The 21,732-nt window shown below is 46.3% G+C and overlaps 9 protein-coding genes across 9 annotated transcripts; 7 read left to right on the forward strand and 2 right to left on the reverse strand.

The window, feature by feature from the left end:
• Positions 1–2,832: 2,832 nt before the first annotated feature.
• Positions 2,833–3,180, reverse strand: TbgDal_XI730 (hypothetical protein, unlikely; the record flags this gene model as incomplete). The annotated part of the gene is made up of 1 exon (XM_011780920.1): positions 2,833–3,180. The coding sequence occupies one exon, from the start codon at positions 3,178–3,180 to the stop codon at positions 2,833–2,835; it is 348 nt and encodes a 115-aa protein (XP_011779222.1).
• A 1,963-nt stretch (positions 3,181–5,143) lies between these two features.
• Positions 5,144–5,644, forward strand: TbgDal_XI740 (eukaryotic translation initiation factor 5a,putative; the record flags this gene model as incomplete). The annotated part of the gene is made up of 1 exon (XM_011780921.1): positions 5,144–5,644. The coding sequence occupies one exon, from the start codon at positions 5,144–5,146 to the stop codon at positions 5,642–5,644; it is 501 nt and encodes a 166-aa protein (XP_011779223.1).
• A 342-nt stretch (positions 5,645–5,986) lies between these two features.
• Positions 5,987–8,941, forward strand: TbgDal_XI750 (DNA repair protein, putative; the record flags this gene model as incomplete). Its single annotated transcript, XM_011780922.1, has 1 exon — positions 5,987–8,941. One exon carries the CDS (start codon positions 5,987–5,989, stop codon positions 8,939–8,941), a length of 2,955 nt encoding a protein of 984 aa, XP_011779224.1.
• Positions 8,942–9,298: 357 nt separating this feature from the next.
• On the forward strand, positions 9,299–10,525 carry TbgDal_XI760 (protein phosphatase 2C, putative; the record flags this gene model as incomplete). The annotated part of the gene is made up of 1 exon (XM_011780923.1): positions 9,299–10,525. The coding sequence occupies one exon, from the start codon at positions 9,299–9,301 to the stop codon at positions 10,523–10,525; it is 1,227 nt and encodes a 408-aa protein (XP_011779225.1).
• Positions 10,526–10,624: 99 nt separating this feature from the next.
• TbgDal_XI770 (T. brucei spp.-specific protein) lies at positions 10,625–10,996 on the forward strand (the record flags this gene model as incomplete). Its single annotated transcript, XM_011780924.1, has 1 exon — positions 10,625–10,996. One exon carries the CDS (start codon positions 10,625–10,627, stop codon positions 10,994–10,996), a length of 372 nt encoding a protein of 123 aa, XP_011779226.1.
• Positions 10,997–13,132: 2,136 nt separating this feature from the next.
• TbgDal_XI780 (hypothetical protein, conserved) lies at positions 13,133–14,170 on the forward strand (the record flags this gene model as incomplete). Its single annotated transcript, XM_011780925.1, has 1 exon — positions 13,133–14,170. One exon carries the CDS (start codon positions 13,133–13,135, stop codon positions 14,168–14,170), a length of 1,038 nt encoding a protein of 345 aa, XP_011779227.1.
• A 1,028-nt stretch (positions 14,171–15,198) lies between these two features.
• Positions 15,199–16,857, forward strand: TbgDal_XI790 (hypothetical protein, conserved; the record flags this gene model as incomplete). Its single annotated transcript, XM_011780926.1, has 1 exon — positions 15,199–16,857. The coding sequence occupies one exon, from the start codon at positions 15,199–15,201 to the stop codon at positions 16,855–16,857; it is 1,659 nt and encodes a 552-aa protein (XP_011779228.1).
• Positions 16,858–18,249: 1,392 nt separating this feature from the next.
• Positions 18,250–18,615, forward strand: TbgDal_XI800 (hypothetical protein, unlikely; the record flags this gene model as incomplete). Its single annotated transcript, XM_011780927.1, has 1 exon — positions 18,250–18,615. One exon carries the CDS (start codon positions 18,250–18,252, stop codon positions 18,613–18,615), a length of 366 nt encoding a protein of 121 aa, XP_011779229.1.
• Positions 18,616–21,183: 2,568 nt separating this feature from the next.
• TbgDal_XI810 (hypothetical protein, unlikely) lies at positions 21,184–21,486 on the reverse strand (the record flags this gene model as incomplete). Its single annotated transcript, XM_011780928.1, has 1 exon — positions 21,184–21,486. The coding sequence occupies one exon, from the start codon at positions 21,484–21,486 to the stop codon at positions 21,184–21,186; it is 303 nt and encodes a 100-aa protein (XP_011779230.1).
• Between the last annotated feature and the right edge of the window lie 246 nt (positions 21,487–21,732).

The following is a 21,732-nucleotide window of genomic DNA, read 5'->3' on the forward strand; positions in this document are numbered from 1 at the left end:
TTTCCGGCCTTCAGGATGGGGATGATAACACCAGTCTTCCATGCAAGCGGCACGACTTCCGTTCGTAGGCTCTCATTGAATAGCCTCAGAACAACATTCAGCGCTGTTCTACCGAGATGTTGCAGTGCCTCGTTGTATAAGCAATCAGGTACGGCTGCGGATCCACTCGGTAGCAGTTTGATCGATCTCCGTAGTTCAGCCATCGTGATGGGACTGAACTCACTCGCTATCGTCTTTATTGGTGCCGGTGGGTGTGAGTCGGGGTGCCTTCTTGCGCGGGACGAGTACAGTTTACTGAACCTCTTAGCTTGACGGTAGTCCGTGATGGCCGCGTTATCTACAAGTACAGCCGGTGTGGTTAGTGGTCGTGGTGCATATACCTTCCTGACAATGTGCCAACTGCAGCAGTCTGACACCGCAAGTCTGGAGCATAGCGTGCTCCATCTCTTCTTTGTGGTACGGTCCAGGATCTGCTTACGCGTGGCTGCAAACTTTTCCCTTCGGTGGGAGGGTCCGTATCCAGCGATCTCTTCATCGAGTTTCGCGAGCTCAGGTGTCCAATGTGGTGGCGTTGCTCTGCAGCCACGGGGGACGGAGACCTTCGTCGCAATGCGGATGGCGGAGCTCAATTTCTGTTCCAGGGTGTTGACGTTCTTCTCTCTACCAATTTTCCTGCAGAGCTCGTCAATCTTGAGACGGAAATTCCTCCAGTCAGCTTTTAGCCATGCGTACATGGGCTTTCGAAGCCGCGGGCAACTCAGTGCATCTGTGCCGTCTCCAACGATAACGTCGAAAAATATGTGATGGTGATCGCTATCGGGAGAATACAGCGATGTCCACGTGTACACTGTGCAATTCCTTGACAGTGTCACATCAGGGGTGGACTCCCCGTGGTGGCGCGCGTACCTGGTGCACTCACCAGTGTTGCAGACCAGAAACTGGTTGTCAATGCACCACTGTGTGAGGGTTTCACCCTTGGTATTCGGTGGGCTCGCGCGATCCCATGCCAACGCGTGTGCGTTAGCGTCTGCACCGATGAGCTGGGCACCGTCAGTCGTCAGAAGTGTATCTAGGTCAGTTGCCTGTAAGGTGTGTTTTGGTGGGATGTATGCCGACGTGACAGTCAGCGCCGTTCCACGTGCAAGGTGAATTGTTGCATGCACTTGTTCAATGCGACCAACAACGGCCATACCGGTCTCGACTGGTAGGTCCTCCCTCACTAGTATTGATACACCACCTCCTTTGCAGTTACGAGCTATTCCGTGATGTTGGTAGCCAGCAACGCTAAAGCAAGCCGCCTCTCCAGGCGTCATCCTTGTCTCGCTCAACAGACAAAAGGCGATCCGCTCATCAACAAGGGTTTTGTGGAGTGCTAATCTCTTTCCTTGAGATAGTCCGGCGCAGTTCCATTGCATCCCGCGCAACGACGGGCCGGGATTCTCTTCCACATCACCGGACAGCAGCATCTTAGTGCGGATGATACTGCTGATGGCACGCTGGTACGTACCCAGGGACCGACAAATAAAAGACGGTGTCCCAGAAAGACGCTGCTGATCCCTGTACTGTATGATGCCGTAGCCGGAGCAAAGAACTGTTCCAAACGAGAGGAACAATGACGTTCCGTCTGTGCAGAAAGCGAGTTTATGGGCCTTGGGGCCGCGGTGGTGTGGGTGATGTTTTCGTTGAATGAAAAGGCCCCGCCGGCTCATTCGCGTTGCGCGGGAAGAAGGTCAAACCACCTCAGATGTGAATGTTTTTGCTTACTGAAATAAAGCTGTGCTGTGCCAGTCTCGGCGTGTCCGGTGTTTGCGCACCTGAAACTTCCCTTTGTGGTGGAATATCTCCTTTAGGGACTGTTCGAGTATGTCGGGGGTTTTCAGGGACAGCGGGAACCTACTGCGCGCGGTGGATTGGGCTCATTTTCCAAGGCGGAGTGGTGCCGGTTCTTGGATGCACGGCCGGTCCGCAGCTGCGAGTTCGTCAGCGCCAGCCCTTCGGACCTCAGGGGGGGGAAGTTAGGGCCTGTTTCCCTTTCTAAATCCCCTCAACTACTGTTGGTTAAAAGAATGCAGGGAGTAGAACCGGGGGGAGGGGGGAAACGTCGGGTCCGCCCCGCGTGAAAGCGGCTGGGGCGTACGACAGGCTTCGCGAGCTGGGGGCGGTTTTGTTTCGCGTGGGTCCGTTATATTTACCCCTTCCGTTTGTATCTCCACTAAAGAGAAAGTGGTGTCCCGATCCACACTGTATTGCTTCGCCGTGTGCAATTGCTGTGCCGCTGGGGAGTGCCTTACGGCGTCGTGGGACCGACGTGGCTCGGGGACTTAAGGTGCGCCCTTAAACACCGTGGCTGCTGCCTGGTCATGTGTTTATGCTTTGCGATGTGAGGCATTGTGGGGTCGGGCCTTTATGCGGACCCCGAGGCGTTAGTATGCTTGTTTCTCTCGATCCTCTCTGTTTGTGCGCGTATGTTTTCCCCCTCCATGTTTTAGGGAGGGCGGTGGATGGGGAGATGTCACTGAACAACGTAGCTGTTGATTATTGCTGCTATGTTATTTTATTTTCCTAAGGCCACATTGTGGTGCCTAAATACCTGGGTTATCGTCACGCGCATTTATCATTTTTCTATTTAGCCTTTATGGCTGATCCTTCTTTCAAATACATTTGCTTGTTCTAGTTTCATATATATATATATATATATATATTGCAAATGGCAGCTTGGTACACTTGTTCCGTTGTCGGCGTGATTATTTTCAGAGCGTATATACACCGCTTGTGGGTGATCGCAGTTTCAAGCCGGTTTACTTTTGTTTTTGAGGACATGTATTGGGGGTGTTACCACTTTTTTGTTAATTGATATTGTACACTTTTTTGTTTCGGTAAAAAGAAAAAAAAACAATGACAGTGATATTTTTTTTTTCGCTTACCTTCTATATATATATATATATATACTTGTCGGTGATACGTGTTTGTGTTTGGTGCTGATAATGCTTGCGCTGGGAGTTTCTTTTGTTGGCGTTTGTTTTCTCTGTAAATAAGATCGGCTTTCATTTCACTAATAGTCCTTGTAATATATCTTTTTTTCTTTTTTTTTTCTAGGGGGCCATTAGTGCATGTAAGGAGCACTCTTAAGGGAACTTTTGTCAGCAGAATAATCAATGGTAAGTGTTTTACTTTGGCCATTGCGAGTGCGCTGGACTTTGGGAGCTGGTACTGATACTTCTGTCTTGACGGATTTAAAAAAAAGACAAAAAACTTCACAACTATTTCCGAAAGAAAGTAAAGTTTATCCTCTCAAATCAAGTGCGGATCTGTCCCTTTGCACACGCGCTGGTTGACAATAGGTTGATGAGTGACATGTCTGATCACCTTGTGGTGCGGGTCTTTATTAATTGTCTTGCACTTTATTGATTCATCTGTGCTTTGGCGACTTAGGCGGAGTAGAGGATTGCCAATTCCGTCCCTTGGAATGGTTTACCGTCTTATTTTATTAACCCAGTTGTCTTATGTGTATTCCTTTGTCGCTTGGTGCGAGCTGTGGGTGGGATGCCGATCGTTTTTTCTTCTGCAACGGCAGAGAGTAGTGCTGATGGATATCGGTAAAGGGTGTTTGCTGCGTTGGTGAAGTGAGTATGTCGATAGAAGGGTACGCATATAATTCATATATCTGGTGCTTTTTCTTCTTATTGAGTAGCTTTTGAGAGCTCGGGACGGTAAAGTTAGTTGCCGCATTGGGTGTATGTTGTTCTGGTTTATTTCTGTTCAGATCCTTACGGTAAGCACGAAACCATTACACCTGGTATGCTTTAATCCGTTAATTCAGGCGGTTCCACATTTGGTTCAATCACTGAAATACAGCTGAATTTTTAAATTCTTGTTTTAAAATTACCTCACTTAATAAAAGGAAGGAAATGACACATCAAAGTAATGGAAATGTTGCATTGTACACCTGTGGGTGAGCTGATGAAGTAAAAAAATATGGACCCGCGCGTTAAAGCCGTTTGTTTCCATCAGCAATGCCCTCGTGTCGGTTGTTTTCCCTTTTTGTCTTTCAATTATTCCACTGTAAGTGGTTTGCTTGAATTACGGTTTGATAAAAGGAACTGATTCACCTGGGTGTCTGCCGTAGTCGGAAGGGTGGGCGGAAACGTTGCTGTTTTCTGTGAGGTAGTTAACTCTTTGCTGCTATAATCTTTACAATACCGTTTTAAGATGTGTATGTTATTTTTAGGTGTAGTTTCCTGGCATTTTTGTGGACAGATGATGTTTGTCTATGTTCATGGAACCAGTAAGTAGGAAAAGATGTATGAATTAACAAAAGGTATTTGTGCATCAGTGACTAGCGTTTTTTCCTCGTGTACAGTAATGTCTCTCTGGTACCGTTATTAATTGTTAGAGCGCGGTGCTGTGATCTCGGGTGTAACTACTGAATCTTTTTGTTTCCTTGCAGAAGTGTATGGCTCTTTCTGGAATAACACATATGTAATTATGCCATTGCTTACAGTGGAAGTAGGGGTGGCTAACATAATGATTTGTCCTTTTGATAACACTGTATTGAAGGAAGAATTATCGCTCTTTTAGTTTTCCTGTTCTTTGTCTGTGGTCTTGTAAGTTGGTGATATTGTGTATTAAGCTTTCAAATTTTCTTTATAATTTGCAGTAGGCAGTTGTCTCTTGCGGTCATTTGGCCTACGGTATAGGATGTGTTAAGGTGTAGCTCACGTAAGTAATGTTCATGATCGAATTCTTTTTGATTTTCGTTTTCACACATTTGATCCTTAAAGACTCACACATGCCCTCTTTTTCATTATTATTATCTTGTTCATGAGTTGATGCGACATTGGTGGGTAGGGTTAGATGACCTTTTCTCTTTGACGCAATATGTCGCGGTTGTTACGTTCGCTTAGACACCAACGACTCTTGTTTGTTATTTATGTATATTTGGGTACAACCGTTTTTCATTCGTTTCCCTTTGTCTTATAGTAACTTCATATATATATATATATATATAAATTTTAACGAGTTTGTATTTTTGTTTTCCTTACAATTATTGTAACCTACCATTCGGTTTATCACCCATACTATTATTACCCTTATTTTTCTTTCTTGATATAGACCTTGAGTTCTTCTGCTTTAAATCTACACAATGTCTGACGATGAGGGACAGTTTGCCGAAGGCGGAGCGCAGGTGGGCTCTCTGACGTATCCGATGCAGGCAGGCGCTCTGAAAAAGGGCGGCTACATTTGCATTAATGGACGTCCGTGCAAGGTAATCGATCTTTCAGTCTCAAAAACTGGAAAACACGGTCATGCAAAGGTGAGCATCGTTGCTCTTGACATTTTCACCGGAAACAAGATGGAAGATCAGGCCCCCTCAACTCACAACGTTGAGGTGCCCTTCGTGAAAACTGCAACGTACAGCGTACTGGACATTCAGGAAGATCGTGAAGACCCCAGCAAGCCAGCCCACCTTTCGCTCATGGACGATGAGGGTGAGACTCGGGATAACCTGGACATGCCTCCCAACGCGGAACTCGCAGGGCAAATCAAGGAACAGTTTGATGCAGGAAAGGACGTTTTGGTCGTTGTTGTTTCTGCTATGGGAATTGACCAGATTCTCAGTTTCAAGAATGCAGCCGAGCGATAAGGCCATAAGTTCTAGGTTAATATATTTTTTTCTTTATCTTTTTCTATACAATGTCTTAAAAGAAGAGTATGAGACACCCATGTTCTAAATTGTTAGCTGATTTTTTTGAGAATAGGGGTTATGTAGCCCCGTGTCCGTGTTTGACGTTGTTGATGTAACTCTCGTGCTAAGAGGTCATGAAAATTTGCCTCTGCCAGCTTCTCTTTGTGCTTTACAAACGCATACACACACAGAAAAAAAGGAGCGCATAACGAGCGGTTGTATATATGTATGTGTACGTACACAATAAGGGTAGAGGAGTGACTAGGAATACTTTCTTCGCGAGGATAAGGCCCTTTTAATATGACAAGCAAACATAGTGCTGTATTAACTATAACCGAAAAGGGTGATTGGAGAACTGCGAAAAATGGCGAGAAGGTATGGCGGTATATGGTGCAAACGGCACCGACGATGAGAGCTCGCTGCAGAAAATGTTCACAACCTATTTTAAAAGGTGACCTGAAATGGGGAACTCCTATACGTCATTCCCATGGAGCGTATGGGTGGATTACCGCCTGGCATCATGTGGGGTGTACGAGAATTGCTGAACGTAAGGGCTTTAGTGACATAGTACATGGAATAGACTTACTTCCACCTGAGAAACGGGCGCAGGTCGTTGCGGAGGTGACATCCGACTCGATGCCTGAGCATTTACTACCTTTGAATCCTGACGATTTAGTAAAAAAACCTCTTCTTCCCGAAACTGAAGCACCAGCTGAGTTGCTAAGACCACTTCTTCGTTATCAAAAGGAGGGTCTTGGCTGGATGGTGTCACAGGAGTTGTCTCAAGTTAAGGGGGGAATATTGGCTGATGAAATGGGTATGGGTAAAACAATCCAGATGATCAGTCTTTTTCTCGCCCGTCGCCTCGTGGGACCTACACTGGTTGTTTGCCCGGTTAGTTCAATGCTCCAGTGGGAATCTGAGGTGAAAGACCATGTGGTGTCCGGTTCCCTTTCGGTGGTAGTGGTGAGCCGTACCAAAAATGTGAGAAGGGATGATATTCAAAATGCTGATGTGGTTTTGACTACGTATCCGATGCTCGAACAGTCTTGGAGGGAGCTAGTCAATAAAAAAAGAGTTCCATGCCCTTACTGTCAACAGCTTTATTTGCCGCGGCAGCTTGTTGTGCACAATCGGTATTTTTGCGGGCCTCATGCAAAGAAAACTTCTAAACAGGCGAAGCGTGAAAAACGACAAGGTGGCACTGGTTCTTCTCCCACTCGAAAAGTTCAAGCAAAAGAAACGATTATGAAGGGGCTTCGTACGTTGCGTGTCGATGTTGACGATAACGCAGAGGAAGGGGAGGATTCTGTGTTCGAGGAAGGACCAAGGGGTATTGTTGGACCAATGGGCTTGTATCGTGAGCTCATGGTTGAGGCCGGGCGCAAAGTTAGGAGCCGTTGGGACCCCGCGTACGTGGGAAGTGACAGCAGTGGGGACACCAACAATTCTACCACAGAAAGTTCCACCTCATCGGAACGGGATGACTCAGAGGAGGTATTGTCGAAAGAGGAGGTGGCCGATGACAAGCTTAGCTCGTTCCGGTGCTTGCACTGCGGGTTTCAGTTGCTACGATACCCATTTTGCCCTAAGATAGGGCAATGTCACGTTCTCTCTGATTATATGAAACAAATAATTGAGACTGACGACGGTAGTGACGGCGTTGACCTATCTCAATCAGTTTTCCACTCAGTAACCTGGAGTCGGATTGTTCTGGACGAAGCTCATCGAATAAAAGGTAGCAACACAAGTACGTCAAGGGCTGCCTTTGCCTTGGTAGGTGAGCACAGGTGGTGCCTCACGGGAACCCCTCTACAAAATCGTGTAGGGGATGTGTACAGCCTTGTTCGTTTTCTACGGTTGGCGCCTTATGCAAGGTATTATTGTGGAACTGAGGGGTGCTCCTGCTCGTCCTTTTCTCATCCATTTTCTGGAAATGATTTACGACACTGCATATTTTGTGGTCATGGACCGGTCCAACATTATGCTTATTTTAATCGCCATATTTTAAATCCTATAATACGTTATGGTTACGTTGGCGACGGCAGGCGGGGAATGATGATGCTCTCTAATGAAATCCTCCAGAAGTGTATGCTGAGGAGGACGAAGGCCGAAAGAGCAAGCGACTTGCACTTGCCGCCAATGACCGTGGAAACATTCCAAGTAAAGCTGACCGATGAGGAGAGAAGCTTCTATGAGTCGTTGTACAAAAAAAGCACTGCCGCTTTTGATACCTTTGTTGAGAAAGGAACGGTGCTTCATAACTATGCCCACATCTTTCAACTTTTGAGTCGTTTGAGGCAGGCTTTGGATCACCCACTGATTGTCATTAATTCTATGAATGTCGGTGGCTCGTCGTGCTCGAAGGGGGTGTGTGGAATTTGCACTGAGAGTTGTGAAGAGAACTCAGTACAGGTTGACCCTTGTAAGCATACCTTCCACCGGATTTGTCTTTCGCAATTTGTCGAAAGCCAACCTTTGAAGGAATATAATTGCCCTGTGTGTTATGTGGCTATCAACATCGACCTGCGGAGTCTACACTCAGGGTGGGACGAAGACGGTGCCCAACCTGTTCTTCCTCCAGAGTTAGTTCACTCAGACAACGAAAGCGATGAAAACAACGTTGAGGAGGAAAGTAAAGGGAGGAAACTGGATGATTCTGCGGAGGGGAAATCCGCTCGAGCGAGATCGGTCAAGAAACGAGGCATACTCTCCCGGATTGATTCATCAAGACCTCTTCGAGGGACGAAACTGGATGCCATAACAGAATACATTTGCAGCATTCCAGAGGAGGAAAAGGTAATTGTGTTTTCTCAATTTGGGGATACTCTGGACCTCATTCAGTTGTGGTTACAGAAGGTGAAAGTAAAGACGGTGAAACTTGTGGGGTCGCTCATGTTATCGCAGCGGCAAGCGGTTCTCAGGGCTTTCTTGCATGATAAGAGCGTTCGAGCCATTCTTATTTCTCTCAAGGCCGGTGGGGAGGGTTTAAATTTACAAATTGCTAACCATGTTGTACTTGTTGATCCTTGGTGGAATCCCGCGGTTGAAATGCAGGCGGCGCAGCGAGCCCATCGTATTGGGCAGACGCGACCCGTTCGCGTGGTCCGTTTTGTCACTGAACGTTCTGTAGAGGAGCGCATGTTGGAGTTACAAGAAAAGAAGATGCTGGTTATTGAGGGGACTATCGATGGTAAGGTAAGTTCGCTGCAGAGTCTTAGCGAGGATGATCTTCAGTTTCTGTTCACGAGGTAGGTCGTGGACTGCAGCCCGCCTTTCTGCCTTCTGTTCAAAAAAAAAACAACAAAAAACAATCCTATTAATGTGTTTGTTATCTCTTTTCTAAAATTCAGTGTGAACGGCGACTTTGGTTGTGTGTGCTGCACTTGAAAAGGGTAAATACATGGTGTTCCACTAGGTCATCCAACATTACCTCGTTGAGTGGTCAATGTTAACTCTAAACGAAGAACTCTCCGTGCTTTGAATTAGTTTCTGTTTTCTTTTTTTTTTTTTTCGTACTGGTATTAGTGGTGGAGGAAAAAATTTTAAAGGGTGATTTATAATCGCAACAACAGGATATATATACAAGCTTAAAGGACCCATACTGTCAGAATGGGTGTTTCGCTACCAAAGCCTGTCATGACGCACCTGCGGGAGCGCTGCGGGAATGACATATTTCGTTGCGGCTCTAGTTGCGTTAACGGATACCGAGAAAGTATGGAAGATGCACATCTCGTCTACCTTCAACCTTCATGGGGGTTCTTCGGTGTTTTCGACGGTCATGTTAACGATAATTGTTCACAATTTTTGGAAGGTGCTTGGAGGTCTGCCCTTGAGAAGGAAAACATGCCCATGTCGGATGACCGCATGAAGGAGCTTACTCTCGCCATTGACAAAGAATGGATGGACAAGGCCTGTGATGGTGGGAGTACGGGTACTTTTTTCGTTGGCATGAAAGAAAACAACACCGTTCATCTGCAGGTGGGGAACGTGGGTGACTCGCGTGTTTTGGTTTGCGTTGACGGTAAAGCCAGGGCTATGACGGAGGATCACAAGCCGAACAACGCAGATGAAAGACGCCGAATTGAGGAGTGCGGTGGTCGTGTGGAAAGCAACCGCGTGGATGGAAGTCTAGCTGTAAGTCGGGCCTTCGGAGATCGGGACTATAAGGCAAATCCAAGTGGTGGCCAGCTTTCGCAGAAGGTCATCGCTCTCCCAGATGTGACTCATGTGGACGTGACTTGGGATAGCAAAGACTTCGCCGTACTATGTTGTGATGGTGTTTTTGAAGGTCAATTTTCCAATGAGGAGGTTGTGGACTTTATTAAGGAACAGATGGAACAAACGGATGACCTCGGCCTCATAGCCGGAAGGGTCTGCGAAGAGGCTGTCAATCGCGGTAGTCGCGACAATGTGTCCTGTGTCATCGTCCAGTTTAAGAGCGGCAAAGATTATGCAACGGCCGAGCACCTGGAGGTAGTTCCCGGACCGTTTTCCATCCCCCGCAACGGTACTTTCCGCAAGGTGTACAGTCTCATGGCGGAGAAGGGGGGCATGACAACGCAAGAGGTGCTAGAAAAGCGTTACGACTATCTGGCATCCCTGGAGGATAAGACAGCGCATATGGAAGAGTGGAAGGGCTTCAAGGATGGTCCACCGGCGAACCTGGAGGGAAAGGAGCGCACGGAATGGTTTTCTGAGCTCTTCGAGCAGTACGCAGCGGAAACTCCGTCAGACCCCAGGTCGGACAACATGGAGCGCATCCAAATGCTGCAGCAGCAGATAGGCATTCCGTTGCCCATGTTGCTTTCCATTATGTCGGGGCAGTCGGAAGAATGAGTCCACATGTGTGTCTGTGCGTGTGCGTGTGCGTGTGCGTGTGTGCTTGTATTTCGTGCGACGAAGGGGGGACTTGGTGGAGGTTACCAGGGTTTATCTATGAAAATGGCACCCGTCGGGAAGTCGTCTAATCGCTATTGGAGGTATGCAGAGGCAAACAACAAGATGATTTCGTTTATATACACAGGTGTTGCTAGTTGTTTGACCACACGAAGTACCCGGGGGTGTAGCAGCTCCAACTTAATCAACAGCCGAAAATGTGACTCGACATATTTGTGCGGCCAAGGCCAGTGTGCTTGTATGCTTGCCGTCTGCCATACTTGGTCGTCTCGGTATGCCCGGTTGTATGTATTTAGGCAAAGGTCAACTTTATATATGTACGTTTCTCGTAAGGGCGCCTCTATATATATATATATATATATATACATATACGCATATATATATCATTTGTTTACTTTTAAAGAGGATTAAAGATGAGAGGCAAATGCCAAGGAAGGTTGGGGCGACGCTTAGTATTGAGTTTTGGATGACGTGGACAACGTGAATAGAGGAGGTAATGTGATTCCCGCCGTGTGGCAACCTGGGATTGTGGCAATCCAAAACTGTGTTTCTACTCACGCAAGAGGAGGGAGGGGAACCGCAGATGGGAGGTGAGGCAACCCGAGCAGTGGCGACATTTTTGATACACTGACCGACAAAACCTCTTGAACTGGAAGAGTAGCGGGAACCGGTGATCACACACTAATTGGAACTCAGTCATCATTGACCGCGCTTCCGAATGCCCCTTTTTATATGGGTCCGAATTCTGCACTTCCCTGGTTTAAGCTTGTGGTTGCATACAGGCGCATTTTCCCTTTTATTTCCCGCCCTATTTTTTCACTATTTCGCTGCTGTGTACAGTTTTATCATTCTGAACCGCGCGTTTGACCGCAACCTGTCGTAGTTCATTGTGCCGACTATATTGTTGTATGACCAATTTTTGGCAACAAAACGATGGGAGGAAAAGAGAACAGGTGGAGAAGGAATGCGCTCGACAGTGGGCGCATCAGAGGAGGAACTACCACACAAGGTGGTTTGAATGTGGATGGAAACCGTCTCTGTTTGTGGTAGCGAAGGTGCTTCTCCAACGCTTCCTCTACCGTCTGTCACTCACCTTCTGATATGCAAAAGGGGCAAAAAAAAACACCAAGCGGTAGCACATGCATTTTTTTCTTTTAAGGGGGGGGGAGAGTCGTAGAGTGTGGCAATGACGTTCCAATTTGCGTGATGCCATACCAACACTTCTTTTTTTTTTTTTGCCCTATTGACGCCTGTAAAACCTTTTCGAGGTCACTATGGTGGAAGAAAGGGTGCCGTTGGTTCTCTTTTCCATGCCACGGGCCATTCGTGATGGAATTGGAACTACTTCCCCTTGAGCGTGCTCCCCTGTCGACTTTGTTGTGTGACATGCGGTGCCAGAGTGTGTTAGTGGTTGTTGAACCAAAGAAATATGAAACTACGTGTTTGGACCTTTTAAGATTTTTGTTCCAGCTTAGCTTTTTCGGTCTTTGTTCTCCTGCTGCTTTTGGTGGCTGTACTGGGGTGCAGAAGTGCGTTCTTTTAGTGTGTTTCTAACCCCCAGAGACCTGTTGTCAGAGAGAGGAAAGAAAGAGCATACACATATATCTATATATCTGCATTTATATGTATATGTATATGTATATATGTGTGATGACCTTTATGTGTTGTACACACTTAAGCACCGACGCGCAAACGCATGAGCACACCCGCGAGGATGCGTGTGGGCTCATTTTACACATGTTGTCTAGGTTAGGTGGTGGGAGAATGGAGGAGGTGAAGGGAAGGGAGGAAGAAGAAGAAGAATGGGAGAAGCGGTGAGAAAGAGTAAGTGAAGTGTGCTGGAGTAGTAACCTTCGAGAGCATGGTGTGCGACGTTGTGCCTCTTATGCAACATTTATAACTAAGGGCTTCGTAACTTCCTTTTTGTGTTGGTCCGGTTAGGCCGGTGAGCGGGTGAGAGAATTAACCATGAAAAGGAGAAAACAGGAAGAGGGGAAAAGGAAAAGGAAACAGCAAAATATAAGAAGACTCGCTAATAGTGGTACAGAAGTGGAGTGGATTGAATTGTAAAAAGAAAGCAGAAAAGAAAGATGAGAGGTGCTTATTTAAAAATATGTAATAACGGGAAATGTGCACTCTCTCGTGCCAAAATACTTGTCCTCACCGATACGCACGATGGGCGAGAACGGAACATGAAGATCCTCGGAGGAAGTTAGGTAGATTAATAATGGGAAGGTTGATGCTCAATAAGAAACGTATGATATGAGAAGCGATGGGAGAAGAAGAAACAGGTAAAGGGGAAAATAATGGTAACTAAAGGGCTGACTGTCGCGAATGAATGACTGAAATTCAGCAGCTCTGTTTTCGGCTCGTGCGTGGGGGGGGAATGGAGGGAAGGGGTGACGTTGGCAGGAGGAGGTGTGGAGTCTGTGAGTGCGTGGACCTAACACTGCGCCGTCTGGAGGGTTCGGTATTTCGGTTCTCAATTCTTCGCGCCTTTTTCTTCCTTGCTTTTCTCCCGTATTTTCTCCCGAAACTTTTGGGGGGATGAGGAGGAGGAGAGTTGGAGTACAGCAGCCTCTTTTGTGCTTCCCTTGCAGTTGCTTATTGATGTTTTTTGTTTTTGCTGAAGGACAGCCTCCTGAATGTTACAGTTTCCCTTTTGCGTATCACGTCTATCTTGAGAGTGAAACAAATTGTATCTTTGAGCACCCAATAGTTTTGCGAGGGATATTCCCCAGAGCCTCGTCTTTTGCCTCGTTTTCTTTCCTCTGCATCCTTTTCCTCCACCTGTGTACTTTCCCTTACAGCAAGGTGTGCGGTGGTCATTTGTCGCTGAGTGGGTGCATGGCGTCAGAGAAGTCACTACAACCTCTGGAACTCCAGTTCACCACGCGTTGCTCCAATGACGACACTTCGGAAACGGACGCTCAGTGTGTGCGAGTATGCGTTGAAGGTGGCGTTGTCTTCCAGTGCCCTGCGTCGATGCTGCGTGAGGGTTGTTTGGCAATGTCGGAATTATTTCCTCCGGGGAGCGCCACATCGGGGAATGCGACCGCCGGAGATAACGTGAAGCTACCCGCTCTTTCGATAGAGGGCAGGGCTTTTGAAAATGTGGCGCTGTATCTGGAGCACTTTTACAACGTACCAGCATCCGATTCCCCCGTGGACTGTGATGCTGCGACCGACCTGAAGGATATTCGTCCAACGAGTTTGTCGTGCCCCCTCCAATTCCAGGAGTTGTACGAACTCACGGAGTGGGAACACCGGTTCGTTGTGCAACGACTACTCATGCTCCCTAGAGAGAAGTGGTATCTATGTAAGGAGGGGAAATGGGTAGATTTAATTTCAGGAGCGGGGGTAGCACGGGGGATGATGATAGACGTTTCGCATCTCTTGCGTGTGTTAAACGCTGCTGTTACATTAGACATTCCACCGCTGCGTTGCCTGTGCGGTGCGGTTTTCGCTAACTTGTTGTTGGATTTGGATGAGGTGGACATGTTGGAGTTGATGGGTGTCAAGGAACAGTTGGGGCCGGAGGAAGAACAGGCGCTTGTTAAAGCTTACCCGTGGCTAAGCCTGTAGCGGCTGTTTGTGTGTACTGGGGATCTTCAAAGTCTCCCTGCGGAGCGGGTTAGTGGCGGGAACATACCGTTGGCAACCTGTTTCGGTCACTGTACTTTTTTTTTTTTGGGGGGGGAATGGGTGTTGACGAGACTTCACGCGTGTGGCAAAAGCCTACTTGCTCCCGCAGAGGGAGACCTGTGTAGTTCTTCACTTCTGCCTTACCGTACCCTCGCGTTCAAATGCGTCGTGGCCGCTTAACATACCTTTTCCTCCGTCTAACCCGTCTCAGTTTGAGTTGGGGTGCACTGGAATCCCACATACTGACGAACTTCGTTGTGGTTTATAGGCGTTTTGTCGAGGTTATTGCACCGTAAAGTCCTATTGCCCAGTCACGGACTGACATGATCGAGTCGGATGGACTTTGAGTGAGAAATACGGGCTTCGTGTGCGGATCATCTTATGTGTGCCGTTTCAATCTTGTGTTATGTGCTGCTCCGCGGAAGTTCAGTGGGTGTACCAGAGGCATATCTACGTTCTTCCGTCCTCAGTCACTTCAACACTATATCGAGGGGAATCTCCTTCGTTTTCTTTTTTGCGGGGAACTCCCCCCCCGCTGATATTTCCAATGCTGCTTTTTTCCTCCCATCGTTTCGATGTGCGATAGTCTGTGGAGAGATAGGCAATTTTCAAGACAAATAGGAAAGCAAGGAGGAACCGATAAGGGATTTGCTTTCGAGGTTTAATAGGGCAAATTCAAAAATTATTACTTTTGCGTCGAAGGTTAGTCGACGAGGGAGGTCCGTTTTTTTTGTTTCCTTTCGCTATTTTGGTTGATTTCTTCCATTTGGAGGGATCGTAATCATGGGGTTTAGCGACGGAGCCGTTGTCAAGCTGCTACACAAAATCGTAGGCGATCAAAGTGTTCCCCAAGCGGAACAATTCCCAAGTTTTGGTGGCTTCAAAAGCATGATTTCCCCACTCCGTTGGTTTTCGTGTTCAGTGGTGAGAGTTGGCCGACTTCTTTACAATCCTGTTCCTTACAAGAAATGGGAAGTTGCTCTTTCTCCATGGCGCCAGACGACTCACTCACATCACTGCAGCTTGAGTCGCCTTCGATTATTGACGAGGAGGGATCTGCATCCGGTGACTGCGGTTCGCGAGGGGCTCTGATGACTCGGTTCCAACTGGTGGGCACAGTGTTTGTCATAGAACGTTATCAACTCTTTTCCACGAAAGACTCGGCATCTAAATCATTTTCAGAAGAATGCAACGAGGTGACTAGGTCGACTGTCATTGTCCGCGTTACGATTGATGCAAGCAGATCTCTTGGTGACCAGAAGGTTGTGGCTCGCCCAGTGGTGCTCTCGGAGGATGAGGGATTGCACCATGCGTTTTTTAACACCCTCAAACCAGTGGTTCGGTTGAACATGTCGATTTGTGATGAAGCTTCCGACAGTAGCGCCACATTTGGTAGTTCACCGAGCGATGCGGAGAGTGGTCAGGGCCTTTCAGGATCACAAAGTAGTGGAGACAGCAACAGTGACTGGACTAATGGCCTATCCTATGGAAACTGTGCTGCGGAGCCCACGCCACTTCACCCGAATCCAGTTGATTCGCACCCGGCGCCTGGCACTGTTCATGGTGATGCCGTGGACAAGGCCTGTGAACCGTCCACTTTTCCAAGTACATCACTTCCTACTGGTTTCGATCTCCGCCGCGCAACAATTTACAGCATGCTTGATCAAGAAGCGTACCAGAACATTGAGGTGTACAGGGGTTGGAATAATTTAACCGATGAGTGGAGTGACGTGAGCCGCCCCGCTGTTGTTAACCTCATCGACGTTATCGTCACCTGTTTGAAGTGTTCACGCGCTGCCGCACATGCTGCTATCTCGTACTTAGACGCCTACGTGGCCGGCGTGGACAACCTGCCGAGGGGGCGGACTTTCTTCAGCGGCATTGTTCATGCCTGTGCTGTTTTGGGTTGCAAACAGGTGGATCATTTCTTTTCTCCAACCAAGCAGTTTATGGAGTACCTTCGTTCCTCTTGCCGGATTACTGGGAAGGACTTTGTTCGCTTTGAGCTTGAGGTGCTGGTAAAACTGGACTTCCGCCTGCAGCAGCTTACATCTTTGGAGATTGTTGAAACCCTCCTGCACCTCTGTGGTGGCGCTGCTATCGAGGAGGCACTGGAGGCACGGTGCCGACGGCGGGAACTGGCTCGTTGGGACAAAGCTGCTGCATGGGATGCAGAGAGCACAACAAAGGTTGACTGTGAGGGCACCTTACGGGGCTTGGGCCAATGGTTGAAGCTTTGTGACTGTGCTCGCCTCCTTAACGACGTTGTTGTGCGTGAGACAAGGTCGACGATGCTCCGTCCCGTCGTTTTAGGCGTTGCAATCGTTGTGGCTGCGGCAAGGTGGGTCGCGTACCGCCTTCCACAACCACTGCTTGAATTAGTCCCCACGAGGTTCGCAAGCGCAGCGTGGGCTGATGAGGGGCCAGTGTTGGACGAAATGAGCTTCCAGCTTCTGGTCACCTTTGCCGAACGCGCGAGGTTGCGTGACGACGATCAAGCCCATTGTGGCATCGGTGAGGAATTGATTACAGGCCTTGAGTTTGTCGAAGAGTGCCTTCGGTTTTGTGACGGAGGGACTCTGGACGAGGTTCTTCGCCAGCGGTATCGTCACACATTAAAATCATAGGGATAAATTTTTAAGGGTCATCTTTAAGGGAAATGAGAACATTTTTTTTCTCTCTTTTTGCGTATGTGATGGATGGGGTGATCATTCATAGAAACTTTCAATTTGTTAATTACCAATGTGTGATTCTTCACATGCGGGTTTAATACTGCGTGCCGTTACACAATTCGTGCGGCCGTATATATGAATTACTTTATGTTTGTTGGGATGGTAAAGGTACAGTTTTTTTAAAAAGGGAAATTTGATATTCGTAATTGGATGAGGGAGGTGTTGAGAGCCGTTTTTAAAACGTGCGCACTCCCACAAATTCACATGCCAGAAAAAAATAATAATAACAGAAAAATAATGAGGTAAAAGTAGCATGAAGTGAATGAAGACGTTATATGGTAAATAATGGATGGTAAAACATAAACTGACATCATTGAATTTTGTTTTTATAGGAAGGTGAAAGAAAACATGGGTGTGTTAGAAGGCGAAGGACAGCGGCGTAGCGCTGCATGTTGTATGTGGCATGCAGTTGGTTTGTGGACTTTAGGTTCCTCCAACTGCTGCTCGCGTAGGGGACCAATGAAGGAGGTGAGATTTTCATTTGCTTTTTTTTTTATTTTGCCGTGTTTATCTTCTTTTCTACTTTCACTCCTTTCCTTCTTTTTCTATCGTTTAGGGATGGGGGCCGTGCTATCAGAAAGGAGGCTTTTACCTCATTGAAAGGAATGCACTGACACGCCCCGTTGGTGTCGATTTTCGTGTTATGGACCCATTTCCATTTTCATTTTGTTTCCGCTGTTATTATTATTATTTTTATGTTTTTCTTTTTATTTGGAGTGTGCAAGGGAGGGTAGTTTGTTTGTGTTATGTTTTGTTGTGTCGTGCTTTTTTTTTTTGTTTTCTGCTGGTGAGGAACATGGGGCAATGTTGAAATATTTCTGTTTGGACCGCTCCGTAAGAGGCAGTCTCATGTGTGGAGCCTTTTTTTTTCCATTGTTTAGGTGAGAAGATGACGGAGAAGAAAAAGTGGTGCACTTCAAGTGGGCATTTTAATTCTCCCCCATACTTTTTCCTTTTCCCATATGAAGAATTTTGGTTTTTATTCCCCTTCATTTATATCTTTATTTTTCGTCTTTGTAGTTCTTTTGAACAAAAGAAAACAGAAAACTTCGCCATTCTCTCGTTGGTTGTGTGCTACTTTTTACTCGAGGTGATTCTTCTTCTTGTACAAGTGCCCGCAGCCGTGGGTGTTTGTTTTTCATACCATTGATTTTCTTGAGGGGAGAAGCAGAAGAAGAAATGATCCCACTGAGGTGTGGCACTAACGATAATAAAGGCTATAAGAAACATGGGAAATAGAACAAGTTTGTGAGACCTTGTTCTCGCCGTGTTTTCTATTCCCTATTTATGCCCTATTTCTATTGTTTCGCGTCACGTTATGATGGTGATAGTCCCTTAGGAGTCGATTTTGAGGTTGCTGGGCTACACCTCCAGTGTACCGACGGGGTCGGTTGTGTGAAGATGCGGTTATTACCGCTTTGTCAACACGCGGCGGCCTTGTGCCTTTTTTTTCTTTTATTTCCGCCGGTGTGGTTCCCCTACACTGCATTTTCTGTTGTTTTTTTTCTTCTACCCTCCAGCATTTTTTTTTTGACATTTGTTTTGTTCTTGGTTTGCCGCGCCACCTTCCCCCCTCCGCGTATGTTACAATGTCTCAAGCCCATGTGCCGTCAAAAAGCCCATTTTTGTGGCGCCAACAACCAAAACAAGTAACAGAGTGGATGGAAACGTGAGAAACGTGGGAGGACGAAAATATTCAAAAGCAGCGCAGCTGCAGGTGTGGTGGCGCGAACGGGAATTACAGTAAGTTGACATGTGTTATCCCCCCCCTTTTGACTCTAGCATTTCTTTAGCATAATTTTTCATTCATTTTTTCCCCACCATTTTTTTGTTCTTATTTTTCAGCCTTTCTTTCCCACGCGGCGCGGTGCCTCAGTGGCCTTTTGTGTGTATCTAGACGCGCAGGCTCTCATTTTGTTGAAGCGTTATGCGGGGTTGTGGTGAAGGTTCGTTGTTTACCGACGTTCACTTATTTTTCATTTTTCTACTCGCTTATTATTTTTCCTTTCTTTTTCCGTTTTATCTTTATGCTTTTGTTGTATTTATTTTTCGTTTTTTTTCTCTGTTTAAATAATTGTGTGGGTAAAAAAAAATATTTTTTTGCCAAATCTTTCCTCCTTATTTAAAAAAAAATATGAAACGTATATGTGTGTGTTATATCCGTTTCAGCTTAATGGAGGTGCGGCCGTGGTATGTGTTTTCTCCACCTTGTTCCGTTTCATGTGCCGGCGTCATGGGGGTAGAGGTGTAAGGAGAATAGAGAAAAGTAAAGAAGTTACCCCCTAGCCATGAGAGCATTGTGTTAATTCACTTTGTGAATGATGCCGCTACATAAAACAGAAAGTCATACGTGTTAAATAGAGAGGGGAGGAAAGTGTGCCACACAAAGGCAGAGTACGTACGCTGCTTTTGTGAGATTTGAGCGCCTCTACAACCCACTTCTGTTGTATTTCTCGTTACCGTGATGGTTAATGCTGTTAATTTATTGGGTTGCGGCAACGGTCGGCATTTCCTCCACTGTAATTATTGAATGAGTGAAGAAACCGCAGGTTCTGTGAGAGTGTTTTTAATAGTAGGAGGTGTAGTGAGCAAAATATTTATGTAGAGTACAAGGAAACTAATGTTAGTGAGTGCTGGGTAAGTATATGAATGAACAGGGGGGAGGGTACTGAAGAGTTTTGAGGAGTATCTTTGAAAGGTTATTGGGGATATAAAGGGGCTTCCTCGCACTTCAGGAAAAAGAGGATTGGAAGTAAAAATGAAGTGAGGATGACGTATGGCGAACTGCTCGCCGTATCTTATGGACACGTTCACGTGTTTGACATATCGGGGGGGGGGATGCAGTATTTTTGTGATAATGGGAAATAAGAATATGAAACAAAGTGAGTGCGGGAGGAGGCATCAGGTCAAAATAGAGGGGAAGATAAGCTAAATAACTAATGATGAATGTGATTAGACAATGAGGATGGGACGATATCAATACATGTATATCAACTGGGAGACCCTTCTGTGTGATGTGATCACTTGGTTGACTGTTTGCCCGTTTGGTGTGTTTTTGCTTTCTGCATGGACAAAGAGAAAAGATGGGGAAAAAAGAAGCCGCAACGCATCTGATATGTCGTGTGTCATGTTTTTAAGCCACCGCGTCTCTGCAGGGGATGACAGGGGTCAAAAGTACTTGGCGCCGGTGTCTCGGCTGGTGCCCACGGATTTTTCTTTTGTATCGACCACCTTCCCTCCCTCCCTCTACCTCGCGCTCCGTTTTTATCTGAACCCATTTTTTTTTTTTTTTTGAGCTCCCTATTTTTGGGCATACCAGAGAGGTGAAGGAACGAAAACGAAAACGGCAAAAGCGAGTGATATGCCTGTTGATGAGGGGTTGCTCAGTTTACTGTTTCCTTTAGTTATTACTGGGGAAAGTTTTTTACTTTGTATTCCGGGGCTTTCGCCTTTTCAGTTTTCTGCTTCCAGTGACCCATTGCCCAGAAGCCGTTCTTAACATTATCAGTATTATCATTACCTTCTCTTTTCCTGAAGACTGTATTGGTATTAAGTACATTCTTGTGTTTTTTTTTCCTCCTTGCTTACCCCCTCCACTACAGTTACTTCTGCTATCATATATATTTATATATACATATATTGTTGTATTTCCATACATCTCTGCCCTGGCTCTTTCACCTCGAACTCCGTTTTTATCTACGCAAGAAACATTGTCGGTTCGTTGTCCATTTGTACCTTTTCGGCACGAGAGTCAAGGGGGACTGCCGTGGTTGAAACAGTTGAGTAAGAATGGAACGAAATGGAGAAGGTGATGCGAGAGTGTATCTTGAAGGGCTACGCGCGTATTGCCGGCAACTACAGAGTGCCAGACTTAAAGAGAAAAAAACTGGTAGTGCAGACGTTTATACATGTATATGCACAAAAACACACGTATTTCCCTTCTTGTTTTAAAAAATGCTTGCGTTGTGTATATTTGTATATATATACGTATATACATTTTTCTGAGAGCGTTGTTCCACGCTAGCGTTCCAATGTCTCCACAATATCCCATGTTCCCCTTTGTTTTATTTGCTTCCTTTTTACTCCATTTTTTGTCAAAGAATTCTTATATATAAATATATATTTTTCAACCCCAGCTTTTTCTTTTGTAAAAGCTGTTATGTTTACCTCATAGCAACTCGTGCGCGGGCGGCCCCTTCTGCAGGCCCTAGTCGCCCGTGGTTACTTTTTTTTGTTTAACCTACCAACTGTTCCGTAGTTTTCCTTTCTCATTTGTTTCTCCACCTTTCCTTCTCTCTCGCGTGATGTTAACGTCTGTTCTCTAAGGATATGTATAGTAAGAACAATGGCCCAGGTAACAGCAGCAAAGGTATGAGCAGGAAATGCTCCTTTTGCCATAACCCAACCGCTCAGGAATATCGCGGCAGTATTAACAAAAAATAAAGCCCTCATTATTGTTCTGTCCAGAAGTTGGCTGTGATAAGTTGTGCAGAGGGGGAAGTGCTCTTGTGTTATATTACGCATATGTTTGTTTGTTTGTGTGTGTGTGTTTGTGCTAATCCGCTGGTTGTTGAGGTTCTGCTTGACTACATCGCCCCGTTGTTGCTGGTTGTGGATGGGATTTGGCGAATTGACGACCTTAAAGGGTGAATATTAGTGAAACAAGATAGTGTTTGAATGTCACTCATGCCAACTTTTCTTCCAGACCTCTTTGAATTCCCTTTTGTTTTTTTAAATCCTTCTATCCCCCCTTTTTTGTAAGAGACGAAC

The sequence above is a fragment of the Trypanosoma brucei genome, chromosome 11 (assembly GCF_000210295.1).
Source record: "Trypanosoma brucei gambiense DAL972 chromosome 11, complete sequence".
Taxonomy (NCBI): Eukaryota; Euglenozoa; class Kinetoplastea; order Trypanosomatida; family Trypanosomatidae; genus Trypanosoma; species Trypanosoma brucei.